Source organism: Chrysochloris asiatica, unplaced genomic scaffold (assembly GCF_000296735.1).
Source record: "Chrysochloris asiatica unplaced genomic scaffold, ChrAsi1.0 scaffold00060, whole genome shotgun sequence".
Taxonomy (NCBI): domain Eukaryota; kingdom Metazoa; phylum Chordata; class Mammalia; order Afrosoricida; family Chrysochloridae; genus Chrysochloris; species Chrysochloris asiatica.
The window spans coordinates 1,250,028-1,273,158 of record NW_006408578.1 but is presented as its reverse complement, the minus strand read 5'-3'; the positions used below and the strand labels follow the sequence as shown (position 1 = coordinate 1,273,158).

The 23,131-nt window shown below is 43.7% G+C and overlaps 1 protein-coding gene across 1 annotated transcript in view; it reads left to right on the top strand.

The window, feature by feature from the left end:
- The first annotated feature begins 4,540 nt into the window (after positions 1–4,540).
- The window catches only part of JARID2 (jumonji, AT rich interactive domain 2), a 303,515-nt gene continuing 284,924 nt past the window's right edge, over positions 4,541–23,131 (top strand). The window contains exon 1 of the mRNA XM_006864074.1: positions 4,541–5,014. Within this exon, the coding sequence (XP_006864136.1) occupies positions 4,970–5,014 (45 nt within the window). The 5' untranslated portion in view covers positions 4,541–4,969. The remainder of the gene's footprint in view (positions 5,015–23,131) is intronic.

The window sequence follows — 23,131 nt, the reverse complement described above, 5'->3', positions numbered from 1 at the left end:
CAAACCGACTTTGCAGTCCAGTGCACTATCCTACAGTGTCACACCAGAACGCCTTCATATGCATACAAGGCAAAAATAAGGATCATTTCTCTGTCCTTGGCTCTTAATAACTTTTTAACTCTTTCCGGGTAACTTCTTAGAGTAAATGAAACAGTGGACAAAATGCTCAAAATAAATATGACTGCCCATACAGATTTGAAGGAGTCCTGGTGTGGCACTGTGGGTTAATGCGCCAGACTGCAAAGCCATTTGAACTGCGAGGCTGGCAGTTCAAACTCACCAGCTGCTCCTCAGAAACCCTATGGGTCGGAACCAACTCAATGGCCCTTAACAACAACAGCATACAGATTTAAACCCAGAATAGTGCCTGCTTCTCTCTCATTCCCATCGTTTTCATTCTTCTGCAAGTAGATAACGGTTCTGATGAAAAGAGCATAAAAGGTAAAAAGTGTGGGGTAATGTGAGACTTGATCCTCTTATTCACCATTCTCTGGAGCCAACCACTTCCCAGTCTTAGAAATATTACACTATTTGGCATTCTAAATATCTCTTACCATGGTCTCTTTTCTGAATGGTATTCTGACATATGATTCAGATGATCAGTTCTCCTGTTATTTATGTAACATCCTCAATTCCATCTCTCCTACAGTCAGAATTACCTTTCTAAAAACACCCATCTGCTTTGTACCTCTAGTTAAAATCCTCCTGGTGTGTTGCTGCAGGATAAGCACTGGACTTCAAGCTCAGCAGTTCAAACTCACCAGCCACTCCTCAAAACCCATGGCACTTAACAACAACAAGGTTCCTTTTAGGGAAACCCTGGTAGTATAGTGGATTACAGGAGTTGAGCTGCTAACAGCAAGGTCAAGCAGGTCAATTCTACCAGCTGCTCAGCAGAGAAAGATGAGGGTTTGCCTCTCCCATAATGATTTACAACTTCAGATACCCTATAGAATCACTATGACTAGGAAAGGACTGGAGGGCACATAACCACTACCAAGATTCCTTTTAGCCTTTAAGGCAAAATCCAAACTCTTTTTGCCTCGCATATCAAAACCTTCTGGTAGGTCCTGGCTCCTGCCTGTCTTCCAGGTTCCATATCAGGACTCCAGGTTCATCTTTAGTCTCTCTCAAATATACAATGTGACACGCTTCTTCAGGTCTCATGTCTTTAGTTTTTTTTAAAATATGCTCTGCTTACTTCAAACTGCTGAACCCCTACTCAACCTTCAAAACCCCTTAATTTCTATTCACCTTAGCTCTGATTCCTTTAAGGGTCATTTCCATACTGGGATTACAGCACTTTTTAGAGTTATTACAATCTATTTTAAAGTCTATCTTTTCTACTGAGCTATATGATAGTGTAGTAGTTATGAGTCGGGCTGCTAACCTCGAGGTCAGCAGTTCAAAACTATAAGCCTTTGTAGAAAGATGAAGCTTTCTGCTCCCTTAAAGATTTACAGGCTCGGAAACCCTATGCAGGGTTGGAACCGGCTTCATGGCACACCACCACCATGGACAAAGGTCCCACAGAATCAACGTACCTAGTGAGGTGTTCCGCAGCCTCAGAGAGGTGATTTGTGCCATTAAAATAATATGGAGAAAGAGTGAATTAGACTTACAGAAAATGAGAAAGAGGAGGAAAAAAAGAAATGACAGATAATATATGGCTTTGACAAGATGGCAGGGAAAGGTAATTCATCAGGAAATAGTTTAACTTCCACCAACAGGAAAGGCTTTCAACTGCTAAAAAGGCCCATCTATTTTCCTTTTCAGGAAAAACAACACTAATGTTATCCAAATCTTTTGGAAATGAGCAAATTCCTTCCTTTCCCCTACCCTCAGGCCTCAACAAGCAGATTAGTTTTAAATTCATGGTGATTTGGAGTTGGTAGGCCAGCAGGGGAGTTCACTGAGGCCCAGCCTCAACTACTAGCTAAGAAAACTAAGAAACCCACCTTTGTTCTTTAATATTTAGCGGGGCAATGATAGATCTGACACTACACCCCCAGAACCTGTTTAAAACCATAACCGTGTGGAGAAGTAGGGATCCCCAATGTACAGGTCATAATGTTCAGAACGTCTTTTGAAAACACCTACAACAATCACTTGGGTGGCCAATACTGAACTGTAGAACGGAGTCTGTTCCATTGGGTTCTTCCCTGTAAATGACACCAGCAAAGTTTAGCAATGTTAAAGCATGTTTTTGTTGTCCTCATATATCTTCCTGATTATGAAACGAACGTAAAACCATGTTATTTCAGAAACCATTCATATGGTTTAAAAAAGAGTCACGATTAGGAGGCGTTTAAAAAAGTCTTTCATTCCCAACTAACATTTTTTGGTGCTTCCAACGACCTCTCTGGTACTAAACTAGGTTTATTATATAATCGTCAAAGGTTGGGTCGTGACTTAGGCAGAAGATCAAATTGACAAGCTCAGAGGCCACCATTACCTTTCAGGGAGTGGCCAAGGGGTGATTTGAATGCAGATCTCTTAGCCCCAATTTCTGAGACCTTTCTTTACACCACAGTTATCTCTTCCGTGCTGCTGCAAATAAAAGCTAATGAATGTGTCACCCGGGTATTTGTGCTTTTGAAGTAAACAGAATCTTACGAATGGGAAGAAATAGGAAGGCGGCTAAAATTGATAGGAATGAATGAGTTTGAGTGAGTGCTTATCTCAGTTTTCATTTATTCAGAGGGTAATCTTGAGTGATAATTTAAAACATTGCTTTTTAAAACAAGAAAATGAACGATTCACAATGGCTATGTGAAACTTGACAAAGTTGTTAATAACGTGAAGGCTCAAAGAAATACACAAGGGCCTGCTCCTTCATTTATCTCAGGGATAAATGAGGAGGCTGCGGAGCCGGCAGGCAGACGCAGGTAAGAGGCGGCTCTCGTGTGGCTAACTCAGTTGATATTCCTGGCACTCGGTGTTAAGAGACGAGTCCTTTCAGTTTTGCATGTCTGTGTGGATCAGTCTCCATATTCCATTTATTTTTACGTCAATGTTTTCGCCTGGATCCTGGACACACCGCACAGAAATAAACCAGTGAAAGCAACGATTCCGTTCAATCTCTTTAAAGAGGACTCCTGAGTAGGTAGGTAGCCGCCTGGGTTTCACTTTTTGGTCACCACGGAAGCCTTTCTCACTCTTCTGGTGGCGACGCGTTTGCGAACACCGGGCCGCGTGCCGGGACAGGACACGCGGAGATCCCGGCTTCCCGGGATTGCCCATCCCGCGCGTGGGAGCTTGTGTCAAGTGCTTCGGGGCGTCTAGAGGGTAGCGCAGGCTGAGGTAACCCCAGACTACCCAGGAGGCCGAAAGGTGCGGGCTCTGTGCAAATATGCGAGGCGGTGTCCTGAGGTGACACCGGCTGCTCTGCACAAGCAGCAGGCGCCGCCGATCAACTAGTTCGCACCGGGGATTCCTCTTGGTGCGTGGCCCAGTTTGACTTAGGACGGGCTCCAAACCCTCATTGACACCGCCCCCCGCGCCGCCACGCTCCGAGGCCTTCCCCAGGGAAGCCTCCTGTTCCTCCCCCGCGGCTCCGGGCGAGGTGCGCGCGCGACTTCTCCACTCCACAGGAGGTTCGAGCCCAGGGTGGGGGCGGGGTGCGCGGGGAGGGGACTGGCAGCCGCCGGGGAAGGTGGGACCAGGGCGGGGGCGGGGGCGGGGGCGGGGCGGGGGCGAGCCGGCGTGGGGAGTTCCTCGCTGGCAGACCACACGCTCTGCGGGCCAATCCGGAGCCAGCCTCTAGCAGTGTCGCACGCGGGACACGTCCAAGCGTTTGTAGCTGAGCTGGTGAGGGGGAGGGGGCAGGAGAAGGTGGAAATTGAGTGACAGATTTGCGGGGCAGGCTGGGAATTGTAGTTTCCAGTTCCAGTGGCCATAGCCATTTTGTAGTCGGGGAACTACAACTTCCAGAAGATCAAGGGGACCATTCTAAGGTGCCCCAGGAATAGGCGGCTCTCCCCGGGGCCGAGCGTCCTGGGGCACTCGTACCCAGCAGCCCGGCTGCAACTAGAAATCAAGGCAGTGGCGGCGGCTAGCGTGTGTCGGCTGTAGGGTGAGCGGCAATCTGGGGAAAGGGGGTGAGGTGGAGCGACCGAGCGTGCCACTAGGGAGCCTCTCTCAATTCCACACCTGGGTTTGGCGTGGGAGAGATGCCGGAGAGTTTCCTGGGCAGGGTCTGTCGTGGCCTCTCGGGTATTTAGTCGACGGGGCTGCGGGGGTCTTCTGGGCTGGGCCAGGGGTGGTCGGCGCCAGGGTAAGCGGGCGACCGGTGGCGCATCTGTGGGAGTTTTCGGCTAGTTTCCGACGGGGAATTATCCGAGGAGCCCTAACTTGTATAAAAGCAGAGTCCATTTAAAGTTGGGCTGGATAGCCTCTCTCTCATTGGTCAGGGGGCTTGGAAAAAAGAGACTCGGCGAGCCCTCGCTGTGGTGCTGCCGCCGCCGCCGCCGCCGCCGCTGGAGTTGACTCTTCTGCTCTCACTGCTGCTGCAGCACAAACGTGACTTCCAACATTTTAAATTTATCTTTCCCTTTTCTTTTCCAAGATGTAACTACAGATCAGATGCTAAAGACCTTCACGTTTCGCTGATGTAGTTTTTGGAGGAAAAAAGGGGGGAGTGAAGGGCGTCGGTTTTTTTTTTTTTGTGTGTGTGTGTTTCGGGGGAAATTTTCCATTATGAGTGTTTTACTAAAGTGAATTTTTTCTTTCTTTTTTTGTTTGCTTCGTTCGTCTTTGGCCCCCCTCTTTTTTTTTTTTTTTTTTTTTAACCATCCCAATTTCGGATTTATTTCAAGGCGAATCTGGCATTGGGGAAGAGGAAGAAAAGTCGGATTACAAGATCAACCACCAACAATAAAAACCACCAGGATATTTTTTTGCAAATTTCTGACGGCTTTAAATTCATGAAGCAATTGTCCTCTTTTGCAATCAGCATTTGGATCTCAGAATGAGCAAGGAAAGACCCAAGAGGAATATCATTCAGAAGAAATACGTAAGTGCTCTTAACAACACATCCTTTGACTCGCAGTTTTAAGCAATGGCTGTGAATGTCAAGTTTATAGATAATTCTGCAGCTGAAGGGTTTTAAACACAGCGTCCGATAAGGCTGTTTCTTTCTTTTCTGAAAGAGGGCTTTTAAGGCAAAGTCGCGTCTGCTAGTTTGGTTGAAAAAACAGATTGGTGTGGCGATACCTCAAGTGAATAAATTGACCTCGAATGACACAACCATAATCTAGTTTTAGATGAAAGGCAAGGGATTTTGGTGGTGCTTGGGGTGTAGAGGGGGCTGCGGTAATGTAACTAAACATTCTCGGGCGGATTTGACTCGATTTTGCACTTTGCATGCAAATGAACCTGTGTTATTATTGTTAATGTTGTTTGGAAAATCGTGTAACGCTTGTGTTGGAAGCCTTTTAAGTTGCAGTCCGGTGCCCGATTATGGCGATCTTGTTCCTTGCGCTGGCACATCAGATTTAATGTATGTGGTCGTTTTGGCTTATCTGGTTCGCAGCGTAAACCAGTTGGGAATCATGTTACAGCGAATACATTTGTTGGGATTGACTTTAATAATGGGGCTGGTTTTATTTAAAAATTCATGGTTTCCAGTTTTAGGGGGAAAAAGACATACACTGACTGCTTTTAAGTATGTGTAAATACATATGTAAGTTCCTACAAATAAGCTCAGTTAACCGGGCTTCTGAAATTGGCTGAATATTCAGAGATCTAAATGGTTTGGAATAGTTAAATTTGTTTTGTGCATATAGTACAGCTACATTTTGACTGGCATGAGGAGTGTTTTTGTTTTGTGAGTGGTGGCTTTTTAAAAAAAAAAAAGTTTGAGGGGGAGGGAGGACAGAGGGGAACAAGGATTAACCTAATATGCACTCGAATGATCGGTGATTACTTGCATGCTTTAAATGAAACCATTTTTTTTTTACAAAGAGGCCGAATGAACGTACATTAGAGATAATGCAACGTTATAAGAAAGTTTTATTTAACTCCAGTCGACAATTGGATGTTGCTGTTTTTTCATTTTCATCAATGTGGTGTGGTGTGGTGGGAAATGACCTTCGGGGCACTGGTTTTGTAGGAAATACATTTAATGGAAAAGCTGAATGCCTCTTTTAGTGGGCTGTTCCTAAAGCAGACACTTAAACTCTGAAAGAAATCACCAGGTGAAATAATCAAGTCCAACTTCATATGCTGTTCTATAAAGAATTTACGAATTAAAATACATCCGCATTGCAGAGGGGTGGCTAGAATGCATAGTACTAGTTTAAACTCGGGCAGGATAAACTGCATGGAGGCAGCCTTGCCTTGGAAGCGTGGAAGCCTTCCCCGGGGCACGTTCGCCTCGGATGCAGCCACAAAGCAAATTGGGCAGAACTTGGACAAGAACCATCCCCCCCACACCACACCACCCTAGACCTCGTCAAGTTGCATTGCATCGTGGGGTGGATTTTTTGTTGTTGCTCGTCCGCGAGCGGTGTGTCTGCCGAAGTGATGAGTCCGGGCGGTAGATTTTCTTTCCGAGGCGGCGGCCGCGGGGAGTACGGCACGAGTTAGGCTCGGGGAGCGGAGCCCGTGTTCCAGACGTGCTCGAATCGGTCGGTTGGGAGGGGAAGGAGGGCGCCGGGGGTCGTCGCGGGCCGTGTCGGAGCTGGCGGCCGCGCGGCCTGTAGGGGGCAGACTCTGGGTTGTCCGTGGCCGCGCGAGGCGGGCGCCGGGCGCCCCAGGCGGGCTCGCGGGTGGGTGGGGCACAGAGAGCGCTGGCCGCGAGGGAGTATGCGTCCTGCTGGGCTTCGGAGAGGGGCGAGGTGGGCGGGGGCGTGCCGGGGAGGGGGCCGCGCGGCGCACAGCTGCCGCCGGCACCCCCTGCCGCGAGCACAGCCGAGAATGGCGGCGGCCGACTCCGCTCTCCGACGTCCCCGAGGCAGCCTTGAGAGCAACAGGTTAAGCCGGCTAGACGTCAGTGCGTCCCCGGTCCGTCCCCGCCTCTCGCCGGCGCCCCCTCCCTCCTTGCCCTGCGTTTCCCGGTCCTTTACGCTCCCGGCCGCGTTCTGTTGTCATTGTGACGTCACAAAGGGACGGGCCCGGGTGGAACCTTCCCCTCCTTCTCCTCCGTGACGTCAAAAGTCGGGCGGGAGGTTCCAGGCGTGTCAGGCTAGCTAGGGGAGGCGGGGGGAGCGGGGGTGGCCGAGGCCGAGGCGGCGGCGGGTTGAGGCCGCGGCTGCCGCGTGGGAGTTGGAAGAGGATGCGCTGTGCCGCTGCCTTCCGCCGCGAAACCCTGCGCGTTTCCCACCAGGTGAGCGCTGGAAGCCTTTCGTCCTCAAACGGGTCGCCCCCGGACCTTCTCTGACGTTCAAGAGGTGGGAAGCTGAGAGGAAACGCCTCCTTTCTGCAGAAACCTTTCGGCTTCCTCTGCCAGGTCTCCTGATGATGGTGCATTACTGCTGTGGTAGTTGTGTTCCTTCGCCAACGCTTTAGAAAAGGCAGGAAACTTTATTGAGGCCAAGTTTTGTTAGAGGACAGATTTGGCCGCCTTGTCACTTTAAGTCATTGTGTGGGGTGTCTTGGCAGGATGTGGTGGGTGGGGATACCTTCCAAGGTTGACAGCATAGTCTACCTGTCAGCTGTTGAACTTGGCTGTATTATTAGGTGGTCGCACCTCCTTTGCATTGCCAGATCTATATCAGTATTATTTTTGTACGTGAGGCTGGACTGAGGGAAAAGTAGTCATTGATGCTTCTGCTTGGAAGACCACTGGACTCTCCATGTATTTTGGTCTTACCACGGAACCAGCCGTTGACATTTCACCAACTCTTTGATAAGATCAGTGGAGATCCGTGAGTGAAGATGTAAAACACGCTTTCCTTTTTATATGTAAGATGGTATGACTTGAGCTGCAGGAATGTGTCACATGTCCTACAATTGCCCTCAGAAATCTTAGATGCCTGCCGATTTGATTTGCGATTTCGTTTTCTTGTTTAGTAGAGCAGAGTTGGGGGCTTTAGACTGTAGGCTTTGGGAGAAATGCTGATTTATATTTCATATTAAGCCACATCCTTGCAGTGCAATCTTAATTGTGCTGGGCACGACTCCCCTACAATACAATAAAGAACTGAAAGTATTTGCCGCTCAAAGTCACAGTCACTTGGACAGTAAAAACCGTTGTATGTTTTGCTCACAGAGCACTTTCTGTTTTTCCCATCACTCCACTGATTGTTTATTCCTAAGAGTACCAGACATGATATCTAGATTTCTAGATTTCAAAATCATTTGATAATTTGGTTCTTCACAGCAGGCATGAGCTTTAAATGAAACACACACATGAAAAAAAATGCTTTTGCCACTGGACGATTTGGTTCATACCATTAACTCAAAGACAAATGACCAGTTTGGTTCCTAGGAAAGCTTGAGCAGAATTTGTACTTACTAGGGTGGAGGTTGTAAGTGTCTAATTTTTCGATTTGAAAGCTTAAAGTATGATTACCAACAAAACTGGAAAAAGTATTTTAAGATCCAAAAGCAGGACTTATTGTAATTATAATTACATAAAATCATGAAGAAAAAAAAGTCAAAAGAATTACACCAAATTACACAGCTCTGGGGGAAAAATACTGTGCAACTTATTTAATTGCTTTGGTTTTCCTTTCCTGGGCCACTGATCTGTTCACATGACTTTGTGTTTACCTTATTCTTTATCCCAGAAGTCTGTAGGCTGTGTATCAACTATTGCTGTCAAGTGTACAGAGAGAATACTGTCAAGTGAAGAGGCCAAAGTGCATTCTGGAATTTAAAAAGGAAAAATAAATTAGGTCTGAAAAGAATCCAACCTGCTGCATTGCTACCTGTCTTTACTTCTAGTCTAATACTTGTTTTCTGTATCCCCCTAGCTATTGCCTTAAAAAGCCAAATAGAATTTGGTACTTGACAGTGTAGTGGCAGTTTGTCCTCTTGTAGTCCTTGTGTGGCGCTGTGGGTTAATGCGGTAGACTGCAAAGCAGTTCAAACGCAGTTCAAACTCACCAGCTGCTCCTGGGAAACCCTATATAAAATTGCTATGGGTCAGAATCGCCTCAACACCACTTAACAACAACAGTAGGTTAAGCCTGTCCTTGGTGCTGTGAAGGAGGCAGTGGTTACAAATTGAACTGCTAACCTCAAGGTCAGCAGTTCGAGACTACCAGCCGTTCTGCAGGAGAAAGATGAGGCTTTCTGCACTCGTAAAGATTACAGCCTCAGAAACAGGGTCGCTGTGAGTCGGAATCAACTCCACGGCACATAACCACCACCACCAAGCCCAGTATGTTAAAACACTGGAAATGCTGAGCTGGAGTATTTTTATTTTTCACCCAGTGGTGTGCCCTTGAAAGTGATGGTCTAACAGACCCAGACCCTGACAGTTTTTATTAGAATGGGTAAGAGCCCTGCAGACTAAAAGATAAGTAGTGTTGGAATTGAGCTTCCTGCTTGTATTTTAAGACTTACAAGTCCTCCCCCTCATCACCAGGAGATGGTAAACAGTTTTAACAGTCTTCTCTTACCAACCCACTGGTCCTGTTGACTGTTGAAAAACCCAGCACTAAGTGCCTGGCCAGCGGGCAGCTCTTGGATGTGTCTCTACCCTTCTTTGGCTCCCACCTGTAGAACGTATTTTGCTTGCCAAGTGTCAGTTTGTTCTCAAATCTGGTTATGCCAGTTGGACTTACTGTAATTATAGTTGAAAATTATGTGAACTCTTGGATGAGTGTGAAGGGAGGGTTTGTTTTTTTTTTTTCTTATGAAAGGTTTAAGTACAATATTTTGGGGACACTAGATAAAAATGAATAAGGCTGTTAAATTAGACGTAGGCCAGACATTTAAAAATTTTGGGTGGCGGAGGGGAGGAGGGAGATCCCGAAGGATCCTACACAAACATTGCTTTATTTTTAAAAATCAGACGTCACTTTCTCTCAATTCTCTTCCCCAGCAAACAGAGTTTGCAATTAAAAGTACATTTCTGTTTTATTTATATGCCTTTTTTTTTTTTTCAGAATGGTTTGCTACCTAATGAACTTTTTCCATGAATAAGAGTGCTGGCATTGTGTTCAGCCTTAATATCCAAATATTAAAGTCCCTATCTATTTCATGCCAGCTAGCATTGGTAAATGATGTTCCCACTGAGACATTTTTATTAACTTTTAGACTTAAATAAACATTGTACTGTTCACTGGATGACAGGCGGCAGAAAGATTAGTGATTTTACATTTAACTCATGGAGTTCAGAAGCTGGTGTTTTGTAATCCAGAAACTTTAATTATTTTGTTTTATGAGATTGCTGAAGGTCTGTTTCATTTAAAATCCTGGAGCTTTACCTGTTAATGAAAACGACACAATTTCTTGGTTTGAATCAATTAACTTTTCATTTCTCAGATAACTGTGCTTTTCCTCTGACTCTCCACACGAACCTCAATTTCTTTTCCAGGTCCCAGCCTTAGTTTTACCTGATTAATTTTTGTGCGTAAAAGCCCTTTCCATACTGGGCCTAACCATTGGCAGCAGCTTTTATTCCAGCAGTTGGGAAAACTGTCAACTTTTCTTTCTTTAGTTTAAGAGTTTGTGTATACTTTTTGGGTGGAGAGTGAGGTTTTTCTTGTTGTCCTTTTAGGTTTTATTCTTTTCCTGGGCCTTCAGTGAGCCGCCTAGCAGTCTCATATTTTTAAATAAGTGTCTCCCCTGCTCCTCATTCAATTTTGGTTCAGAATAAATCATGAAAAGCAAGCCAAGTTAGCCCCATATAGGAAATGGTGGTCCTGGCTGAGTCCTGTTTTTGTCTGTGTTATTATCATTTATCTTGCATGCTTCCTTTACTTCTTGTTCATCTCCATTCTTGCAGGTAGCTTTTATCTTTTTACCTTTCTTGTTCTCTTTGAGTCTGGGATGGAAAAGCGTTCATGTTTTACAAATATTACCTCCCAAGGTGACGTCCAGGTCACACTAGACGTCTAGGTCAGACTAGAGTGAGCAGCAGAAGCTGACCCTTGGGTCTCCATCTGGGCTTCTGTCCACTTCTCCCACTGTCTCCCAGACTTCACTGCTCTTTCAAAGATACAGTGCATCTCTCCTGGGGCTCTCTTTGCCATTTGAGGAAATGTGCCAGAAGAGATTGGATTGTTAGAGAACACTTTTACAGGTTCCTACAAACCCCACACTGCTTAAAAACAAACATTACCAAGAGTCAATTCTGAAAGAACGGCTCAGATTTGTTGTTTTCATAGTGATTCCACAGGAGGAAAGAGACCTTTAAGTTTATATCACAGCAGAGAAAACTGAGGTGAATATAGGCTATGGCCAGGTATACACCCTTTTCTTGTATTTCAGTCCAGCTAAAGGAAGATAAGCGTTAAGAGTAACCTTGAAAAGGGGAGAAAGGTCATAAATGAGGCTTTTTTTAGCCTTTTTTTTTTTTTTTTTTAAATGTCAGAAAGTTGGGGCAGTTAAGGCAGGTTGTTAGCCTCCGGAACCCAGGGAGTATCATTCCAAGTGCCTGTTTGTGTTTGTTGTTTTTTAAGCACCAAGTGGTGGAGCTACCGTCTTATTCCCAGCTGGCTGTCTCTTTGGAGAAGGGCTGAGATCCTAGTACCCCTGGGGATGGACTTCTTGTGGTTTTACAAGCACTTCCACTCTGAGTGTACCTGAGGGCCACCGTGGGCTGCATAAATTCTCCCTTCTGAGAACTGACTTGCTTTCCCAGGGACTGTGATGCTTTTTCTTGCCTTTGACTTTGCTGCTTTGTGATGTTGTAGACACCAGGGTCTGGGTCATGGCTTGGTATAGCTGTCTAGATAATGTTAATGACGTAGCCTGGTGCACATAATTCCTCACAGTATAGGAGGTGTGAGGTTGTATGAAAAAGGGGAAATGTACTCAGGGAGGTTCTTGAGAGCTGGTGTTGCCTAAAAGGCCCCAAATTGGATTTTAAGTTCTAATTTTGTAAGTCTGTCAAGCTTCGCCACCCATGAAGAGGAAGGCCAGTGAGCATAGAAATATTATCAACAGCAATATTTAGTTACTACGAATCCTAGAAGGTTAGCAAAATACATGCCCACAGTTTTGCTTCTCCACACTTGCATTAAGGCTGTTTCTCACACATTTCTCAAAAAGAATCAGGAGTCCTTTCCAGCAACTCTGTTTGGGGATAGGTTTTGTGTCTGTCTGTTGTGCATCAGGAGACCATCTGGTTTGCTGGGAGATTATCTCTAGCACGGGAATCATCCAGAAGAATGTGGACAATGGTTTGGCACCCTTTTTACCAGCTCTTTTATTTGGCCTGGGTGGCTCTTTCTCCATTATTTCCTAACCACGATTTTGGTTAGGTTCTTGCTCTGTAATGGTTGACTGAATGCTTGTTGTCTTTTGGTTTCCATTTCTACCAGCTGTTAAAAGTTTCAGGACATGTAGGTGCTGAAACAGGTGCCAGTAGGAAATGAGAAAGAATTAGGGCCCAGTGTATGTTTGTTGCATTTCTTATTTTCATAGATTTGCAGAATCTATCTAGGCAGTCAAATAAGTGCTTTTTGTTCTGTTAAGTAACATTTAGAGATTGCTAAGTGCCATCAAGTCGATTCGAACTGAAAGCGATCCTGTATAGGGTTTCTGAGGTGCAGCTGGTGGGCTTGAACCGTCAATCATTTGGTTCAGACTGACAGTTGCAGTCCAGTGCTTATCTATTCTACAGGTTCTCTGCATTTAGAGCTAGACATTATTAAAACTTTGGGAGGGTTTGCCTATGGAATATAGGCCTAGTTACTATTACAAGCACATGGGCATCAGTAATTGAATGCTGCCTCGGTTTTGGATAGACAGGTTACACCTGTAGTCAGGGACAGACAAGGTTGAGAATAGGAGCTGGGTTCAAGTTTGGATGCTGCATTAACTGGCTGTGTGATATTGGGCATGTCATGCAATCTTGCTGACATGTTTCCTCAATGGGTAAACATGTGTCAAGCACCTTGCTGGGAGAGCTGGTGAGGTTTTATTTTTCCCTCAGTGATTTTTTAAAAAAAATGTGTTGATTATAAACATAGCAAAACACACATGAATTTCTCCATGTGCCGTTTAATAATAATGATTATACACTTGCATAATGTAATAATACATTCTTCAAGGTGTGCAGCCATTCTCATCAGTCTTTTCTGCATTATTCCTCCCCCATTAATATAAATTTACTGCCCCCAGTGCAGGGTCACTATGAGTTGGAACCGACTCCATGGTACTTAACAACAACATGAGGAGTCCTGGTGTGGCACTGTAGGATAAATACTAGACTGCAGGGTCGGTGGTTCAAACTTAACCAGCCACTCCTTGGAAAGCCTGTATAGGGTCACTGTGAGTCAGAGCCAAGTCAATTACACTTAACAACCACAGCAGGGTTTCTATGGAGTTACAGGTGTGGTGCTTTAGGATAAAGCACTAGACCTCTAGGTCGGTTTGAACCACAAGGTCTGTGATTCAAACTCATCAGCTGCTCCTTAGAAAACCTAAACGGTGGGTTTGCTTTGAGTTGGAACCTACTCGATGGCACTTGAAAAGCAAGGTTCCTATAGTAACCGTTGAGTTGCTGTTGTCAGTTTGATCTCATAGATCTTTCCTAAAAGAGCTTAATGTTCAAGACAAACATTTTTTATAGTTAAGCTAAACTGTTGTTTGATGTTAGGGAGACTCAGGGGATATTTCTGGTTTTAGGTTTAAAGATTATCTCAGGGAAGCAGTTTCAGTAGTTCATCCAACCTTCATAGATCCAGGAAGTCATGGACTCCATGAAAATTTGAAATTATGTTCTGCATTTCTCCCCTTTTGATCAGGATTCTTTTATAGAAGTTTTGCTTGAAAAGTGTTCAGTAATGATTGCCAGGCACCATTCAGGTCTTCCAGTCTCATAGTAAAGGAGACAGTTGTTTCTGGAAAAAGTAGCCACACATTCTGTATCCTCTTCCTACTCCTGACTCTTCTGTTCAGGCAAATAGAGACCAAGTGTAGTGCTTTGATTAGCTGTGCTTGCAAGCTTGGAAAACTTCAGATTCTAGGCAACAAACTGGAAGTAGAACAGAAGCTCTAAACATATTAGGTCCATTAGCCAATTGGTTTTTTAACGTGAAAGCATCTTGTAAACTACATACTATGCACAGAGAAGGTATTATTGTTGTTATGTGCTGTGGAGTCGGTTCCGACTCATAGCGACCCTGTACAGGGTTTCCAAGACTAAATCTTTATGGGAGCAGAAAGTCTCATCTTTCTCCCACGGAACAGCTGGTAGTTTCGAACTGCTGACCGTGAGATTAGCAGCCTGATTTGTAACCACTGCGCTACCAAAGCTCCTTGAAGGTATTATTACACAGTTGGAAATCATCAGTCTGGGAACATGTGTCTTGCCAGCAGCCGTCTGAATAAAATGAATTCTATACTTTGCCTCTTAAACCATGTGAATAATAGTGTATATTATAAAGTCCAATTTGGGACTCTTTAGTGTTGCCTTAAAGCTTTGAGGCTATCTAATCTTCCACCCCAAACTGCTGGTTAAATCTTTTCTTGTATTTTGCAACTCTTGACTCCCAAAAATGTCTGAATGGTGAACTAGAAAGGGAGATAGATTAAAAATTAAGGTTTCTATGGCACTGGATCTGTGCATGAAGATGTTTAACCAAAGATGTTAAAAGGTAATCTTGAAGGATTCCTCAAAAATTGATGGCCTCATCATACATAACCCTTTAGTGGCTGCTTGTGGGCCTTCAGTATCAAGTCCATATGAAGTTAGTGTTCAGCACAGCATTAAAAGCCCTTCGTGGTCTATCTTGGGCCTAACCAACCACATATTCCATTGCATGTATATGTGCTTCACCTGAATTCAGTCTCTTTGTCTTTTCACTTCAGTTCTTGCTTTGTGAGCAGACTGCTGGAGGCCTTATCCTGGTGAGACTTTCCTGAACAGCTTGCCACCCCGTCAACCCCCAACTAGGCAGGGCCAAGCTCCTTCTCCCTACTGGTCAGGCTCCTTACACCTACTCCTGTCATTACCTGTTGACACGTCTCTTACCATAGTAGCCCTACAAGTGTATCTTGGTTCTGGGCTAATAACTAGCACGTAGCGCACAGCACAGGAATATTTCTAGAGTTAAAGACCCTGGAGCCTCTCAGTAGTAGGAGGGAATTGGTATGACTCGAGTGGAAATAGATGGATCTAACCTATTTTAACTAAAGTTTGTTGTTGTTAAGTTGGTTCCAACCCATAGTGACACTGTATAGCATTTCCAAGGAGCAGCTGGTGAGTTTGAACCGCTGACTCTGCAGTTCAGACCGACCTTATAGTCCAGCACATTAACCCACAGCGCCACACTCAGGACTCCTTAATTGAAGATTAACCTCCATTGAACCTAATTGAACTAAAAAAAGGCGTTTTCGTTTTGATCAAACTTGAGTTACTCTAGTATTGTTAGATGACTTGTCTAAGGAGGCACATCTTAACCTCTGGCACAGCTAAGGCATAAATAATCCACCTCTCGAGTCCCCCATGATACAGTAACAGGCCATTTCTGCTACCGTCTGTGGGCAGGTTCCCGATAGCTGCTGCTTCCTATCAGATGGGTTCTCAGTTATTCATGCTAATGGAGACACTGATGGAAAAATAAAATCCACATAGAATTTTAAGTTGTCGGTTCCAACTCATCCATAGTGATCCTGTGTAGGGTTTCCAATGAGTTTGAACTGCCGACCTTGTGGTTCCCAATCCAGTGCTTACCCTACAAGAAGTCCCTAATTAAAGCATCATTTTTTGCCACTTTTCAAAAAAAATTTTTTTCCTTCACTGTATTAAAAAGGCATGCAGATCAAACAAGTACACAAAGGTAAATATCCTTGAAATTGCAAAGCCGTTATTCCCCCACTTAGTTGCCATTACAATTTTACACATATACATGAGTTTGTTCTCTTAGGTTTTATCCTGCTGCTTTCTTTTTGCATTAATGTCATATTTCAAAATCAAAATATGAGGGCATTGTGAAGGCTGCCTAGCACACAGTTGGTGTATATGCCGCAGTTCATTTAACCTGTCTCTTCTTGGTGGCTTTCCCCCAGATCAGGGGTTCTTGTACAAAACGCTCTGCACAGCCAGCTGTACATGTATGCTTTTGTACTTAGCTGCAAATTCTGAGACGTGGAATTACTGACTCGGAAGTGGCCATGTTTACATTTTGATTCTAAGAAATCACAGTGCTTTCTAGAGAAAGAAAGACTATCCTAATTTACGTCCTACAGGCTCTAGAGTTGGTTGGTTTGTTGGCTTTTAAAAACCAATACAGGCACTTGTAATAAGTAGTAAAGATGTCAGTTGAGTTTTATTTAAGTTTTTAGTTTCTGTCCTTGTCTTCTGGCAGCAGGGCATTAGAACTAAATGAGATAAGATATGTGAAAGTATCTGGTAAAGCAAAACTGCTATTTAAGAATGATTGTGGTAGTGAAGGGAAGGCAAGCACATGGATAATTGTGCATTTACATTTTTCGTATTTATGATTTTTTTGGTGGCGGGTGCTGAGAAATTGACATACTTAAATTAATAAAGATCCAGAATCATGGTGTTTTCAGATCAGCCTTACTGTGAGGAGAGCTGTGAGTTGGAAAACAAGCTGATAGGTTTTGGGCACTGTGCTGGATGTTAGAGAAAGTACATTGTCTTTGTCTTAAGCATCTTATAGTTCGCCTGGCTGTAAGGATAAAAATCACTGGGAGAGAGCATGTCTCTAAAGACAGACTGAAATTGAGAATCTCAGCACTGTTTATATTGGGTGATTTGGCTAAATCACTTCCTGTCTTTAAGTCTCAGTTTCTTCATCTTTAAAATAGGGACTGTGAATACCTTCATTACTGGTCTCTTAAGTCATTTCAGGAAAGGCAGAATCAATGTAAATGCTTCTACATATATGAGGAGCCCTGGTGACATTGTGGAATAAGTATCGGACTACTAACAAAGAGGTTGGTGGTTCAAACCCACTTAGTGGGTCAGTAGCACCCATAAAGATTTAGAGTCTTCAGAATTCCTAAGGAGTACTTTTATTCTGTGTGGCGCTGTGGGCTGATGTGTCAAACTGCAGAGTTGTTTGAACTGCAAGGTTGGTGGTTCGAGCTCACCAGCTTCTCCATGGAAGCCCTATACAGGGTCGCTATGGGTTGGCATCGACTCCACGGCACTTAACAACAACAACTTTTACTCTGGGTCAGAACTGACTAGATAGCACTTACCATCAACAACATAGGTCATGTATGAGTCATGGCACTTGATGGCAGTGGTTTTATATAAGTCTAGTGGTGGTTACGAATCTGGCTGCTAACCTCAAGGTTGGCAGTTCAAAACTACCAGCTGTTCCGAGGGAGAAAGATGAGGTTTTCTGCTCCCGTAAAGATTTGCAGCCTCGGAAACCCTGTGCAGGTCCACGGTACTTAACAACCGTAGATCTTTGTGTGGTGCTGTGGGTTAATGCACTGGACTGCAAGGTTGGTTTGAACTGTAAGGTTGGAGGTTCCAGCTCACCAGCTGCTCCTTGGAAACTCTATACAGTGTTGCTATGGTATAGAACTGATTTTCAACAACAGCGACTTAACAGTTAACAACAACAATGTAAATCATTGTGGCTGTATGTCTGCAATGGCAAGGTTGAAGAGAATATAGTGTTTCTGGGATTACAGCATATCCAGGTTGTCTGAGAGAGCACAGAAATTATAATACAGATGAAACAGGTGAAATAGTGAAACAGTACAGGGCTCTTTGGGTGGCATAGATGGAAGCACTGGAATACTTAAACCAAGAAGCTAGTGGTTCAAACCCACCATGAAGTGCCTTGGAGGAAAGTCCAGGTGATCTACTTCAAAGAAGTCAGCCGCTGAAGACTTTACTGAGCACTCACTGTTTACTCTGACAAACATGGGCTCACCATGAGGCTGACTTGACTTGGTGGCAGCTGGTTTTAGGAGACTCTGGGTGGTACAAGCTGTTAATTCTGGCTGCTATTCAAAAGGTTGGAGTTTCAAGGCTACCCAGAAGCACCTTGGAAGAAAGGGCTGGCAATTTTGAAAAGTCACAATCATGAAAAAAAACCCCAAAACAACCATATTTTGAAACAGAGTTGCCATGTTTTTGTTTTTTTTTAAACAGGAAAAAAAATACATTATTCATATTTTGAAATTGTTTGGACAGAATTTTATCTTTATCCCCTTCCGGTATATGAGAATGAAGTGTTGTAACAGCAGCCGAACTAAGAAATAGGCAGTAGCTTTATTTTGTGTTTATGAGAGCACTTTCTGGATGAACTTTTGCCTTTTACATTTTCCAGTTAAGATGTCCTCCCTCCCCCTTTTATTTTTTAAATGTCCTTTTAAATATGAGGTGGAACTTATTGTTGATTGGTTTTACCCAAATTACCCCTTTCCCATTCTTACGATGCCCAGAGGGCTAAAACTGTTTGCTCTATTTTCAGCCTGTAATAAAGTCTTCATGTTGGAGGATGAAAGGGCCAATGTGAATGGAAGGTATTTAATAAGGAGCCATGGTCTGGAGGCCCAGTTAAATTGGTAGCGCATGGCTTTCATCTGCCTTGAAGGGCTTTGGCTATATGGTACTGGGACTCTGTTTACCATGACATCACAAAACTTGGTCCTCCATACATGCCGCAGGCTTCCTTTTCAAAGACCACTTCCTTTGATAGATCCCAAACAAAATGGTGGGCTTGGTTTTTCTTTTGAAAATCATGAAATAGTGGGACAGTAGTTGTTTTCTTTTCATAGTGGATTTCCAAGGAGTGGATGGTGGATTTGAACTGCTAACCTTGTGGTGAGTAGTACAGTTCTTATCCTACAGCACCACACCAGGGCTCCTGATTGGTCTGTTGTTGTTTTAGTGCCCTCCAGTGGTTTCTGACCCACAGAGACCCTGAATGGGGTTTCCTAGGAGCAGCTGGTGAGCGTGAACCACCAACCTTGCGGATCAAACGGACTTTGCAGTCCAGTGCATTAACCCACACTGGAAGTGCCGTGGAGTTGGTTGTGAAGTGCCGTGGAGTTGGTTCCGACCCATAGCGACCCTGTGTAGGGTTTCTGAGGAGCGGCAGGTGAGCTTGAACCATGAACCTTGCAGTTCAAATGGCTTTGCAGTCTGGTGCATTAACCCACAGGGCAACACCAGGATTCCAAGAGTTACTTCCTGTGCATTTAAGAAAGGGGTTTAGGGGTGTGGTCCTGGACAAGGACTCCGGTTGTTAGTGTGTTTTATTCAGCATTCAGTGCCATCCACTAGCGCTTCAGCCTTTTCACTGAAACTAGTAGCTGGCACATTATTTGAGGAAGTTTTATTTTATGTATTTGTTTATATATACCACACCTTTTTCTAGAAAGAATTTAATGCCACAAATCCAAGGTGCAAATAGTTTCTGCTTTGATTACATTGAAGTTCACTTTCTAAATCCCCAGATTATAATATGAGCAGCCATCATTCTGAGGCAGTAGTGTTTGGGCTGAGTGAGGTTCTGTTTTTAGCTTTAAAAACTGGACCTAAAACGTTAATTAAAGGCAAGTTTTGTTAAGTAGTATTGGTATTGACACCCTGACAACTTTTCATCTGGGAGAATTTTAAAGATGCATCCCCATTGGTGATTACATTGTTGAATGGCAGAGATCACATTTCTCTTTTAATGCCAGTGTGCTTTATCATTCTCCCCCTCCCCCCAAGTGCAGGGGGCCAGGGATGGTCTGGCTTTAATAATGAACAGAGGTTCAATGGACTTCTGAACTCGAGTTACTTTGGGGTGAGTGACTTGTGGGTGTTTTTGCATGATTCAGTGTTCTTTGTCTTTAAAAATGTTTTCAAATACTCATTCCATATCTTAATTCTCAAAAGTACTGTTAGGATTCCAAACCATTGTGGTTTAAACTTAGTTGGAATTTGAAAGGTGGCTGACAGAGTGAAAGGAAACCTCCTTTAATAAAGAACACATTTGGCTTGCCCGATTATCCGGGAGTCTGGGCTCTTAGCATATCGGAAACCATGGGCCAAGTCTCATGGTTGAAGAGGTCGAAGAATGCTGGTTTCATTCTGCTGAATTGTGTTTTTTCCCAGCCCAATATAAACACCATCAATTAGTCCTGCAGAAACTCCTGTTATAAGGAATTGCAAAGCTTTATGTTGTACTGAGTTCTTGTCTTCTTGTCTAGATGAGATAAGGCATGCAATAATACTGCACACACTACTTGTGATAAATCAAAACTCTAATGATGCTATTAAAATGGGTTTTCTTTTGCCCTTGGTAATCTAGAGAGCATTGGGGGATGGGTGGGAAGCACTGACTTAGAAATATCTGAAGCTAAAAAGTAGTGTTTTTCTCTTCTAATTCTAGTCCCTGCTTCCAATTAAGTGATGCCACACTGACATATACCCCCCAAATGAGACACGTTTTCTACTTAACTAGCTTCTTTTCTACCTTTCCCTCTTCCAAAAGACTTGCTGAAGTTGTCATGTTATTTCCTTTCAGAATTTATTGGAGTAGTAGGCACAGCCTCTTGGGAGTATAAATAATGATGATTATAAAGTACAGTCAGTTTTCTGAGAAAGGCCATTATCTTTGACTTGCAAAGCTTTTATAGCCAAACAGTGTTTGCTTACAGTTGTTTAATACAAATGAAGACCTTAATATGGTACCTGCTGTAAGAGGAGTCCTTTTATGCCACTTGTATATAGAGGTCATCTCAATAAAGAACGGAAGATGTTACTTTGCTTAGCGAAACAGCCTGTCTCTCTTGGACAGGCGTTATATACATGACCGAGGCACAATGCCTTGGATGGTGTTATCTCTTGCAAGTAATGTACGATTCATGGTTGCTTTCTTTTCTACCATCAACAGTAAATAATCCTCCCTGTTGACTGCTAAAAGGATTTCTGAAGCTGATAAGTTTTAAATCCTAATTTATTTGTGGAACCCCTCCTTTACTTTCATTGCTTCTGACCCAATTTAAGAATTCAAGGATGGTTTTCAGACTAATAGAAGACACTGGCACTGAATATTTAGATGACAGAGTTCTCATGTTCTTAATTAAGATCAGACTATGGCTGTGGGAATCCTGGTGTGGCGACCCTGTGTTGAGTTTCTGGGTTTGACCTGCTGACCTTGCAGTTCAGGCCAGGACTCCATTCTTCTTGATAGTGTCCCTCACATATATCGATTCTTTCTTCTGATTGTTCCCCTCGAACATGAGTATTGAGAGATTTGTCTTCAAGCTCACTAGTTGATTCAGTTGATCCATTGCTTCAGTTCTACTACTTTATCCTTTCAGTGTATTATTTCTGAAGTCTTAGTAATAGTCTCCTGGCTTTCTAATTGCCTTTAAAAATTTTTTTTTTTATGGTGACCAATTTCTGATTTAAGGAGCTCTGGTAATGTAGTGGTTATGAATCGGGCTGCTAACCTTAGGGTCAGCAGTTCAAAACTACCAGCTGTTGCGTGGGAGAAAGATGAGGTTATCTGCTTTCTGTTCCCATAAAGATATACAACCTCGGAAACCCTATACAGGGTCACTATGAGTCGGAACTGACTATGGCATATAACAACAACGATAACTTACCATTTATTTTGTCTGGTTGTTTTTTTTTTAAAGAAATTTTTTTTTTTTTTTTTTGTGGCGCATACATCACTGTTTACTTCTGTCCTATTTAGCCTGTGCAAACCTACCTCATTGTTCCTCTACCTACCTTGTTCTTCATCCCCTCCCTCTTCTTGTGTATCAACCTTCCCAGCACCCGCCTACCCTGTCAGAGTGTTTTTGTAGTGTTTTCCTGAAATCTTTTTAAAGTCTTTTTTTTTTTTAAATTTTATTTGCTTTTATGGATCTTTCTCTCAATTCATTGAAGGTACCCAAATAGCATTCTTTTAAATTCCTTATCAAGTAGTTATGGAGTTCTGGTGTGACACTATAGGATAAGCACTGAACCACAAAGTCCTTTGAACTGCAAGGTCATGGGTTCAAACTCACCAGCTGCTCTTCAGAAACCCTATTACAGGATCGCTATGAGTTGGAACCGACTCAGTGGCACTTAGATTTGAAGGCACTTGGCAAGGAGTTCTGATACCATTTCTGGTATTTTATTTCTAAACTTTGTATTTTGGTTACTTGTTTCTTTGTGTAAACTGAAATTGTTTTCTCTGAGGCACTGTGGTGGTGTTGTGTTTATACTTAGTTCATGATTGTATGTTGTGTTCTCAGGCACTCACCCCCTGCTGGATGTGGTAGCAACTGGGAGTGTGAACACTGTCCATCCTGTGTTTGCTTTTTGTGCATCGTAGTTCAGAGCAGGTTTATGCGATGCCAGACAAGAGTTGAAGCTACAGAGGAGAGGGGTATTACTGACTGTTGGGTTGGTGATGTCCTTCAGCCATGTCCTGTCCTGTGCCCACAGGCCACTGCTTGCAAAATCTCAAGATGGCCGTGCCGCTCCATACCAGCTGACAAGGCTGCCTGTTTTTCTTCTCTTTCTGTTCTGTTTCTGCCCTGTTCAGCTTCCTTTTCAGCCAGCACTCACTCCACCTCTCTGTTCTACCCTCTGATGCTCAGGGTTCCAGAATCACCATCTGTAGCTGTCTGGCTTCATCTCCTGGTCTTGGTTGTAGATGGATGGTTCAGTGGTCTGCCTATTCCATCTTCTTGCCCCAGAACTTGGTTTCTTTTGACATTGATTGCAATCTCTACAATGGAACACCAGTCTTTCTACTTCCTTTCCTTTCTGTGTTTACCATTTCCCTTTGACCTTCTTTCCCATCCCTTCCTGCCTTCTGAGCTTTATTTCTGGACAACTGCTGCCTTTTATACCTCAATTATTCTAGGAGTGGAGTGCACACCTCTCTGCTGTCTTTATTCACCCTATACACTTGTCCATCAGTTATCTGAAAATTGAACCACAAGGATGAGCTCAGTGTCAGGCTTGAATGGTGCCTAAAGTCCAGTGTTGGCGATTCCAGTGATCTCTGTCAGACCAGTAAGCCTGCTCTTTTTAAAATATATATGATTTTGAGTTTTGTTCTGCAGTTTTTATTTGTTG